Here is an 11,754-nt window from a genome sequence, read left to right as displayed (position 1 = left end):
AGAGACCAAGAAAGACCAACAGAGGGGCAGCCGCGCCACTATCCCAGAAAGAGCTGAGGAGAGTCCCAGATGAGGGGTCACTCAGCAGCTGCAGAGCAGAAGCCAGGGGGGGTTGCAGTGACGTGCCCGTGAGCTCCGCCGGCAGCCAGCTGTGCCAGAGTGATCGAGCCCCAGGCCAAGAGGCTGAGGGCACCCCACCCCCAAAGTGGCCCAAGCGAGCCCCAGGTTCCAGGCCCCGACAAGCAGCCACCAAGGAGTGAGCCGGTGCGTACCTGGATGCCCACCCCGGATACAAAGAACCACCAACACACCGATGTCTGAGGGCGTCTGCCACTGGCAGGGGGAGTGGTGGGGGGAGATAGGCCTCCATACCTTGGAGGGCCTGAGATGTCCCTAGAGAGGTGGCGTCTGATACCCAACCTGACATATAGACACAGATATACAGGCACACACAGATACAAACATCCATTACCACCCTCATTCTTTCATATGCAATTGCTCAACACTCACCCAATGTGGAGACAGACATAAAGAGACACTGTACACACAATCACACTCCCCAAGCGTACTCTAAGCCCCGGGTCCAGGAACCCTTGCCTCTGGAGGGGGAAACTGCACCCAGACCAGGGTAGTGTTACCCTTTTCCCTGGGGTGGAGAAAAGCAGACTGGTGGGCAGAGGTGGGCAACAACGCCAGGGGTGAGGTTGTACACCCTGATGGTCTTTTGGATTCCGTGTAGCGTGCCCACCCCCAAGGTCCTATATGTATGTGTTATGAGAGTGTGAGTAATGTGAATGTCTAAGTTGTGAGATAAAATTGAGGCACAGGCAGCCAGAAGGGGACAGAGGGGGGGATGCCTCCCCTGCACCCTGGTGACACACCTTTACCCCAAGGCCCTGCATGTGTGGGGGATTGTGGTGGAGCGGGAAGAGGGAGGCAGCTGGAGATGGGGAGGGAAGGAAGGGAGGGGCAAGTGATCCCTCCCTGGCCAGCTCCCCCGCTGACCCCAGTAGGCACCCCCATACTCTGCAACCCGCCAGGGAAAGGGGGCCCAGGCCCATCCGGACCAGGGCCCAGTTCAGCAGCACCGCCTGTCCCCACAGAGCCCGGGACAGCCCACCCGACCCCACCACAGAGAAAACTGCACCCACACCGTCATCCACACATCTTCCAGACTACACAAGACAATAGACTTCCAGGCTGAGATCTTACTCCACCTCTCCTATATCTCTCCCTCCTGCAGAGTGAGTTCCTGAAGAGAGGAGACCTCCTGTAAGATGTAATAATGTTCATTAGAAGCTCCTTCACCATCACACTGCCCATTCCCTGCCAGCAGCTTTCAGTCAAAATTTGCAATAAAGCTTTGACGCTGACAGCACTTAAATGATGATATTAATAATGCTGGCCCAGAGATCTGATCTGAATGGAAGAACTCTAGGAATGTATTAAGGTGGAGGGATGAGAGTAGGGTGGTACATAAGCTGTGTCCCAGACAGAGGGAATCCTTTGAAGGATGTAGCCTAGAAAAGCGTGGCCTGTGTAGGACGTGTGAATGGATGCAGACACTGAATTAGGACACAGCTATCAAAACTACGGTGGCTGGGAAGTGCAAAGTGCAACAAATTAAAAAACGGCAACAAATTAAAAAAACGCAATAAATTAAAAAACACAACAAATTAAAAAACCGCAACAAATTAAAAATCCTTGACGGAAAGGGATTGTCTGAAATACCGGAAGTGACACAACGATTAGGATTTTTGGTTGTAGCGCCATGTTTCTGGGCCGAACAAAGCGCTAGCGAAAGAGGAGCGAAAGTACATGGATAACACCAGCTATGGTTCGTACTTGCTGTGCGGTCGGTTGTAAAGTTAGATCGCACGACCGGCAAGGGAATAAGGTTGAAAATGGTTTATCTTTTCATTCTTTCCCCACCTGGAAGCAACAGGAGGCAGCTCATGTATCGGATGTTACCAAAACAAGGCGTCTAGTCTGGATAGCAGCTGTGAGACGAGCTGATATCCAGTTCTCTTCCATCTCCAAATATCTGTTGGTGTGCTCCAGACATTTTCAGTTCAGTAAGTTATAGATATGTTCATATCACTCTTTATCCGGTCTTTTACGTCTGACATCACTAGCCGTGTCTTGGCTCAAACTCTGCTGCAGGTCCATAAATCACACGATCACTGTGGCATCACTGAGTGTTGAAAAACTATCTAAAGTCTTTCATCTGTAATAAAATGATCAGCGTTCTGCTCTACCATGTGTAACAATTCAGTTTATCATCCAGGCATCCATGAAAAGTTAGCTCGCTAGCTTCCATCTAAATACAATATAGCATGTCCTAACTGAGGGATTTTGGAAACAAATTCAAACGTACAGCTCTGCTATCACTTTAAACATAAATGAAGACAGAAAACTAAACAGCAGTGACGTTTGTAGGGTTACTGAAGTTTGGCTAGCTGGTGTATAACGATGTGCTACGTGACCGCTAGCGACACAGCTATGTTAGCATAATATAAACAAGCTAACTTTTTCCACTTGATAAAAGTTATCATGAGGATTCTCGGTGGTCAGGAACAAATGTAATCTTATGGCAGGATGCTGTAAACGGACCAAACTTCAGCCAGGAAAACAACTGAGATAATCCATCCACAAGGATGAATAGGATTAGTCATTCATATACTGCTGCATGGGCTGGGCTGTAGCTACATCGTAAGGTTTTAAAAACTGAGCTTTCAAATGATTAGTGGTGATAGAAGCAGTGGGAGGCCAACAGTGATCACTGACTGTTTTTAGGAGTTTTTTTGAGATTAAATAGAAGACAATACAAAACATTAAACATGTTAACAACACAAAACCCATATTAAACCCAGACTACTTTAGGCCTGAAAGTAGGATTTGTCACGCCATCACTTAAAGACCAGATAGCCTATTCGTTTTCTTTTCGATGCACTCTGAGGTCATAATGAGTGATTTTGCAGAATTACGTTCTATTTATAGACTTGCTAATTATTTGACATTATTGCAGCAAACCAGCCAATGAGATGGATGAAACATCGTGACTGGGTTCCAGCGCTACACAAGGGACCTGCTTCAAACATACCACCATGCCAATCAGATTACTTCTTCCATGTGAGGGTGAAGAGGTGACCCTTCTGGATAAGACGGTGAAGGTTTGCTGCCGTTTTGGTGAACAGTGTGGTAGTAAAACCAGGGAAAAATGAAACTTGCTCCTGTTAAATATTCTTAAGTCTTGTGCTGTATAGATAGTGGTAATTTTTCAGAAGATAAATTGAAGTAATTGATAGTAAATTAAGTAGTGTTAGTAGTTGTCATGGTCCTGAGTCTGAGGACTCGGTGTTTTGTTTCTTTCTATTATTCTTTGTTCTCGTTTATTCTGTTTTGTCTTTTGTTTAGGTTTGCTATGTGTTAGTGTTTTTGTTTCATGCCTGCCTGTGTTCTTTCTGTCTGTCCATGGTGTTATTGTGTCTGCTCATGAGTCTGCCTGTCAAGTTCAGTGTCCGGTCTGGTTCTCTGTGTCTGTTAGTTTCCTGTTTTATTCTGAAAGTTCATGTCTCATGTCAGTGTGTTCAGTTTTACCTCTCCCCTGTCTCGTTAGCCTAATTGCTCCCAGCTGTGTCTCCCTCCTGTGGCCCATTCCCTGATTACTCCCTGTGTATTTAAGCCCTGTGTTTTCCTGTGCTCTCTGTCGCGTCGTCTGATTAATTCCATGTCAGTCTGCATTATTCTATGTTACCCGGTACTCATTCTGCGTCTCTCTGCCATCTCTCTTTGTGCATTTTGCTCCTCCTCCCGTGAGTGTCTGGTTTAAGTTTTGTTCGTTAGTTTTCCCAGTTTAGGTTTGTTTACTCCCTGCTCTGCTCTTCTTGTTTTGTCACCTTCTCTCCGCTGTAAATAAACACTCACTCGCACCCCAGCCAGTACCTGCATTTTGGATCCTTTTTCAATACACCACACGACTGCCCCCAGCCGTGACAGTACGACGCGACCACAAGATGGATCCAGCGGACTTGCCCGGGGAGAATGACCTCACACGCGCCCTACGCCTGGTGGACTGGGTAACCCACACCTCCAATGCACGAGCGAAGGTTGTGGGGATAAATGCCATTGAGGCTATCCTGGCCGGAAATCCCTATCTCCACCAGGTCCGGGGATTTACAGACTTAATCGCTGACCTGCATAAAGCCCGGGAACCGGTGCAAGCTTGGGAAGATTCTGCCCAGCAACAACGGACAACGACCGCCACAAAGCAGCCGTCTCAGATTCACCCACCAGAGGTTTCACGGCCCGACCCCCCAGAGGTTTTTCCCTGCCTGTCGGAGCCGTCAGCGGTGGGGAGGAAACATTCGCGCCACCGGCGCTTCACCCCACAGCCGGATTCAGGGACCCCTGTGCGACCAGCTGTGGTGAGTTTTAAGGACACTGGTGCTTCTGGGACTGTGTTTTCTGGGGCTGTTCATGGGGAGAGTAGAGACAGTTCACGGCGCTTACCTACCTTCGTGGTAACTGACCTCTCACAAGTTGGCATTTTCAAAACATCCATAACAGTAACTGACTGGGTTTCATCCATTCCACTACCAACTCCAGTCTCACCTCAACCAGTACATCAGCCTTTAGCCAGTTCATTAGCCCAGCCTGCATCTATTCCATTAGCCCGGTCACCCGCTCCCTCCATACTGGAGGCTGTGTCTGTGCCACCCATTTTAATTCAATTCAATTCAATTCAATTCAATTCAATTTTATTTATATAGCGCCAAATCACAACAAATGTCGCCTCAAGGCGCTTCATAGATACAGAGAAAAGCCCAACAATCATATGACCCCCTATGAGCAAGCACTTTGGCGACAGTGGGAAGGAAAAACTCCCTTTTAACAGGAAGAAACCTCCGGCAGAACCAGGCTCAGGGAGGGGCGGCCATCTGCTGCGACCGGTTGGGGTGAGAGAAGGAAGACAGGATAAAAGACATGCTGTGGAAGAGAGACAGAGATTAATAACAGATATGATTCAATACAGAGAGGTCTATTAACACATAGTGAGTGAGAAAGGTGACTGGAAAGGAAAAACTCAATGCATCATGGGAATCCCCCGGCAGCCTACATCTATTGCAGCATAACTAAGGGAGGATTCAGGCTCACCTGGTCCAGCCCTAACTATATGCTTTAGCAAAAAGGAAAGTTTTAAGCCTAATCTTAAAAGTAGAGATAGTGTCTGTCTCCCGAATCCAAACTGGAAGCTGGTTCCACAGAAGAGGGGCCTGAAAACTGAAGGCTCTCCCTCCCATTCTACTTTTAAATACTCTAGGAACAACAAGTAGGCCTGCAGAGTGGGAGCGAAGTGCTCTAATAGGGTAAATTTACAGACTACAGGACCACCAAACCCTCCCCCGCATCCTCTGATGTCTCCTTCCTCAACGAGCTCAACAACTTTTATGCTCGTTTTGAGCGAGGGAATCCAACAACCACAACCAAAACAGACATGACGCCAGACCACCAACCTCTGACTCTCTCCCCCACCGATGTAGGAGCGGTGCTGAGCAGGATCAATGTCCACAAGGCTGCAGGTCCTGATGGCATCCCCGGGCGTGTTCTCAGAGCGTGTTCTGGGGAGCTTGCAGGAGTGCTCACAGACATATTCAATCTGTCCTTGGCCCACGCTGTGGTACCGGCCTGCTTCAAATCCACCTCCATCATCCCGATACCCAAAAACTCCAACCCATCTTGCCTCAATGACTACCGCCCAGTAGCACTCACCCCCATCATCACTAAGTGCTTAGAGCAGCTGGTCCTAGCACACTTCAAATCCTGTCTCCCCCCCACCCTGGACCCCCACCAATTCGCATACCGCCAGAACAGGAGCACAGAGGATGCAGTCTCCATCGCACTGCACTCTGTCCTCTCACACCTGGACAACAACAACACCTACGCCAGAATGCTGTTTATAGACTTCAGTTCAGCATTCAATACAATCCACCCCTCACAACTCATCAGAAAACTGACAGACCTGGGCATCAGTTCCCTCATCTGCAAATGGTTACTGGACTTCCTGACCAACCGCCCCCAACATGTCCGGCTGGATAACCACTGCTCATCTACAATCACAATGAACACCGGTGTACCACAAGGCTGTGTGATGAGCCCTTTCCTCTACTCCCTCTTCACCCACGACTGCAGACCTGCTGATGGTTCCAACACCATCATTAAGTTTGCAGATGACACCACGGTGATTGGCCTCATCAGTGACAACGATGAGGCCGCCTACAGGGAGGAGGTGGATCGTCTGGCTGAGTGGTGCGACAGAAACAACCTGCTGCTTAACACAGAGAAGACCAAGGAGCTCATCGTGGACTACAGGAGGAATGCTGACCCACATCCACCCATCCACATTAAGGGGACGGCTGTGGAGCGTGTGAGCAGCTTCAAGTTCCTGGGAGTCCACATCTCCGAGGATCTCATCTGGACGACCAACTGCTCCAAGCTGGTCAAGAAGGCTCACCAGCGCCTCTTCTTCTTGAGGACTCTGAGGAAAAACCACCTGTCCTCAGACATCCTGGTGAACTTCTATCGCTGTACCATCGAGAGCATCCTGACCAACTGTATAACAGTCTGGTATGGGAACTGCTCTGCCTCGGACCGGAAGGCGTTGCAGAGGGTCGTGAAAACTGCCCAGCGCATCGCCGGAGCACCACTTCCTGCCATAAAGGACATCTACAGGAAGCGGTGTCTGAAAAGGGCTGGGAAAATCATCAAAGACCCCAGTCACCCATCACATGGACTCTTCACCCTCCTGCCCTCTGGGAGGCGCTACAGGAGCCTCCGGACTAAGACCACCAGGTACCGGAACAGCTTCTTCCCCACAGCTGTCAGACTCCTGAACTCTGCCTCCTGACATCTGACCCACGTTAAACTCATGGACTGGACATACACACACCCACAACCACCTACACACACACAATGGACAACCGTACCCTCAAACACACAATAATAACATGGACTGAACCACCATTCACAATCACTAGCACTTTATATACCTCTGTAGAAATTATCCACATATCTCACTTATCTTAACTGCACTACTGTATAGTTCTGTGTAAATAATCATACGATAATTTTTAATCCTACAATCCTACAACTGTTATAACTTGCATAGTTCACATTTCTGTATAACTGTATATCTCAGATTTCTGTATAGTTTTTTTATTTTCATATTTATATCCTGTTCATAGCCTGTACATAGCTGTACATAGCTTGTACTCACTACAGCCTGTACATACTTATAGTTATAGAATATTCCTAACATACTTCATACCGTGTACATTATAACATACCATAATAGACCCATTTCTGTATCATACTTACATATCTATATTATTGCTAATATATATTGTAATATATCTATATCACTAAAGCACTTCTGGATGGATGCAAACTGCATTTCGTTGCCCTGTACCTGTGCATGTGCAATGACAATAAAGTTGAATTCTAATTCTATTCTATTCTAATATGGTACTACAAGGTCATTAAGATAAGATGGGGCCTGATTATTTAAGACCTTGTATGTGAGGAGCAGGATTTTGAATTCAATTCTGGATTTTGAATCCCGTTCCTAGCACCCATTTTAAGCGGAGAGACAAACCCATTAAAACCACTCTAGTTTCTCAGAAACTGGCTAATTTAGAGACTGCTATTCGCCCCAGGGCCTCCCCAGAGGCTGAGTTTCTGCCTTCAGGCGACTCTGGACCCCTGGAGGCCAAGACGCCTGCTAAGAACTGCACCGTGCCAGCGCTGCCTGGGCAAAGCCAGTGCCCTGCGCAGTTTCAGTTACCGGTGTCCCTGCCAGAGGCCCGTGTGCCTGCTGGTCCTGTTCTGTCCCTGCCAGAGGCCCGTGTGCCTGCTGGTCCTGTTCTGTCCCTGCCAGAGGCCCGTGTGCCTGCTGGTCCTCTTCTGTCCCTGCCAGAGGCCCGTGTGCCTGCTGGTCCTCTTCTGTCCCTGCCAGAGGCCCGTGTGCCTGCTGGTTCTGTTCTGTCTCTGCCAGAGGCCCCCGCGCCTGCTGGTTCTGTTCTGTCTCTGCCAGAGGCCCCCGCGCCTGCTGGTTCTGTCCTGTGTGTGCCAGGGGCTCCGGTGCCCACTGGTTCTGAGACTGTCCTTGTCAACTGGGGGGCCCGAGGAGCCCGTCCAGCAACTGTCCTCGTCAGCTGGGGGGCCCGAGGAGCCCGTCCAGCCTCCTGCATCGCCAGCTGGAGGGACCGAGGAGCCCGTCCAGCCTCCTGCATCGCCAGCTGGAGGGCCCGAGGAGCCCGTCCAGCCTCCTGCATCGCCAGCTGGAGGGCCCGAGGAGCCCGTCCAGCCTCCTGCTTCGCCAGCTGGAGGGCCCGAGGAGCCCGTCCAGCCTCCTGCTTCGCCAGCTGGAGGGCCCGAGGAGCCCGTCCAGCCTCCTGCTTCGCCAGCTGGAGGGCCCGAGGAGCCCGTCCAGCAACTGTCCTCGTCAGCTGGTGGGCCCGAGGAGCCCGTCCAGCCACCAGCTGCTCCACCAGCGGCCGCATCCACGCCTGCAGCAGCAGCCGCATCCACAGTTTCGTCCACGCCACCGTCTGCTGCAGCGCCTCCGTCTCCGGCTTCCACGCCGCCGCCGTCTGCAGCCTCCGTGTCTCCACCCACGCCGTCTGCAGCCTCCGTGTCTCCACCCACGCCGTCTGCAGCCTCCGTGTCTCCACCCACGCCGTCTGCAGCCTCCGTGTCTCCACCCACGCCGTCTGCAGCCTCCGTGTCTCCACCCACGCCGTCTGCAGCCTCCGTGTCTCCACCCACGCCGTCGCCTGGTCCAGCTTCCGTGTCTTCACCCACGCCGTCGCCTGGTCCAGCTTCAGCTTCACCCACGCCGTCGCCTGGTCCAGCTTCGCCATCATCTACTTCGCCGTCGCCTGGTCCAGCTTCGCCATCATCTACTTCGCCGTCGCCTGGTCCAGCTTCGCCATCATCTACTTCGCCGTCGCCTGGTCCAGCCTCTGCATCGCCTTCGCCGTCGCCTGGTCTAGCCTCTGCATCGCCTTCGCCGTCGCCTGGTCTAGCCTCTGCATCGCCTTCGCCGTCGCCTGGTCTAGCCTCTGCATCGCCTTCGCCGTCGCCTGGTCTAGCCTCTGCATCGCCTTCGCCGTCGCCTGGTCCAGATTCAGCTCCGCCTTCCCCTTCGTCTGGTCCTGCCTCGTCTGGTCCTGCCTCGTCTGGTCCTGCCTCGTCTGGTCCTGCCTCGTCTGGTCCTGCCTCGTCTGGTCCTGCCTCGTCTGGTCCTGCGGTTGCCACACCGCCGTCAGAGCCAGCTCGACCTGTTTCGCCTCGCCTCTGCCGGCCGTTTTCCGGGCCTCTGAGTTGGCGTTATGGCCTTCGGGGACGTCCCCCAGAAAGAGTTCGTCGCCACCGCTGGCATCGCGGCCGACCTCCGGACCTGCTCAGTGGCCGCCGCTGCCTTCCAAGTGGTCAGCCTCCTGATTGGTTTTGCCTGTGCCACCGCCGTTGCCATGTGCACAGTCGGCCTCCAGAACTGCGTTCACGCCGCTGTTGCCGTCCGCACGGTCGGCCCCCAGAACTATTTCCACGCCACTGCCTACTGCGTGGCCGGCCTCCGGACCTGCCCCACTGCCGCTGCCTTTCACACGGTCGGCCCCCGGAACTGAACTGTTTTGGCCTCCGGCGCTGTCGGCCTCCGGGTCGGCCCCCTGAACTTGTCCGTCTGGGCCTTTTTGGACTCTGCTCATGAGTCTGCCTGTCAAGTTCAGTGTCCGGTCTGGTTCTCTGTGTCTGTTAGTTTCCTGTTTTATTCTGAAAGTTCATGTCTCATGTCAGTGTGTTCAGTTTTACCTCTCCCCTGTCTCGTTAGCCTAATTGCTCCCAGCTGTGTCTCCCTCCTGTGGCCCATTCCCTGATTACTCCCTGTGTATTTAAGCCCTGTGTTTTCCTGTGCTCTCTGTCGCGTCGTCTGATTAATTCCATGTCAGTCTGCATTATTCTATGTTACCCGGTACTCATTCTGCGTCTCTCTGCCATCTCTCTTTGTGCATTTTGCTCCTCCTCCCGTGAGTGTCTGGTTTAAGTTTTGTTCGTTAGTTTTCCCAGTTTAGGTTTGTTTACTCCCTGCTCTGCTCTTCTTGTTTTGTCACCTTCTCTCTGCTGTAAATAAACACTCACTCGCACCCCAGCCAGTACCTGCATTTTGGATCCTTTTTCAATACACCACACGACTGCCCCCAGCCGTGACAGTAGTGGGTGATATCGTGTAAATGCTGTCATGATTTTGTGTAAACATTTTGTCTTTTATAAACTATAAATGACATGGATTCTACATTGTAACTGATGTGATGTTCTATAATAAAAAAGAGGCAAAAATTAGTTTGTTTCTTTATTGAACTTTTGAACAGTGGTACTCAGTCAGTACATATTCAGTAAATGCAAATTATTTACATGGCAGTGCACTTCAGGCATAAATCTAGACCCCTATATAAAACATTATGGGTCATTCCCACAACCCACAGCTTTACTGTGCTCCAGCAAAGTATCCAATAGCAGTGACAACTCCTCCACAGTAGCAGGTGGGATTTTTCTTTTTTGAGGACGGCTCCTTTTACCTTTCAATACGGATGGTCTGTTTATGTTTTGATCCAGAGCCGTTTTTGGGCAGCTGAAGAGAAGTCTATCTTATGGCCAACCTCTGGCTGTATCTTGGTCATATTACCAGGCAAAACCCAGTATGCAGGTTCATCTGTAACAGCCCTTGTGCCACAGATCCGCAATGTTGCTTCTACTTTAAAAAGAAGAACAGCGACATGGCTGCATACAGGTGCAGTGGGCGGCTTCAACCTTCCCTGTGATGCTCACAATGACCCATGGCTGTAATGCTGGTTCATTCAGTCTTTGAGAGTGCAGTACCTGAAACATACAAGTTAATTTAAAGACAAAGACTCTAATGAGCCAAGGCCAACGTAAATGTGTTTTATCTACTTTCAAATCCATTGTTACATTTATGAAAAATGTGTTTAGAAAGTTAGCACATACATGTAATTCTCCCTTTTTTTTATGTATCCATCTATAGAACACTGCATGTTATATTCCAAATCTGCCTCTTTCAGAAACCTGCCTTCAGAAAATGAAACTAAAGTATGTAATCACTTTCAAGATGGAGAAAGCATAAAGTTTGACTTTAGGTGACAATTATGGACACGTAACATGACAAGGAGATTCTGCAGGTCATTAATCAATGTATTATAGTAAAAAATGTATTTTTTGTGACACAGGACACAAACATGGAAGCAAGATATGTAATTAGGATTATTTCTAATAAATATGAATAAATAATTGCAATTTCTTTAACCACTGAGAATAACTAAATCCTTCAGGACAATGGCACATCAATGCACTGAACTCACTATGGCTACGTTCACACTGCAGGTCTTAATGCTCAATTCCGATTTTTTTGTCTGATTGTTCACACTACAAATAAAATGTGACAGCAAACACGCTCCTTTGTGAACCCTCAAAGTGGCCTGCATATGCAAAAGCAGATGTCACACACAACACGCTCTGTTTAGACCCAGACCAAACAGTATTGTTTGACTGATGGCCCTTAATATAAAGACTTGTTTCAGACTTTGCTTTAAGTTATTTTGTTATTTACATATGGCCTAATAATTATCCTTATTGTCGTTTTAGAGAGGAGCGGTGCTTCAAAGGATATGCAGATTTCTG

General features: G+C 49.9%; 1 protein-coding gene across 1 annotated transcript; it reads left to right on the top strand.

The window, feature by feature from the left end:
* Window positions 1-4,016: 4,016 nt before the first annotated feature.
* Window positions 4,017-9,772, top strand: LOC148106481 (uncharacterized). The gene is made up of 6 exons (XM_087843579.1): window positions 4,017-4,427; window positions 7,642-7,864; window positions 7,937-8,020; window positions 8,466-8,693; window positions 8,829-9,383; window positions 9,417-9,772. Exons 1-6 carry the CDS (start codon window positions 4,017-4,019, stop codon window positions 9,770-9,772), a joined length of 1,857 nt encoding a protein of 618 aa, XP_087699705.1.
* The last annotated feature ends 1,982 nt before the right edge of the window (window positions 9,773-11,754 follow it).

Source organism: Neolamprologus brichardi, chromosome 1, assembly GCF_056152115.1.
Source record: "Neolamprologus brichardi isolate AB-2024 chromosome 1, ASM5615211v1, whole genome shotgun sequence".
Classification (NCBI taxonomy): Eukaryota; Metazoa; Chordata; class Actinopteri; order Cichliformes; family Cichlidae; genus Neolamprologus; species Neolamprologus brichardi.
The sequence above is the reverse complement of the archived record's forward strand: the minus strand, read 5'-3'. Positions and strand labels throughout refer to the sequence as shown.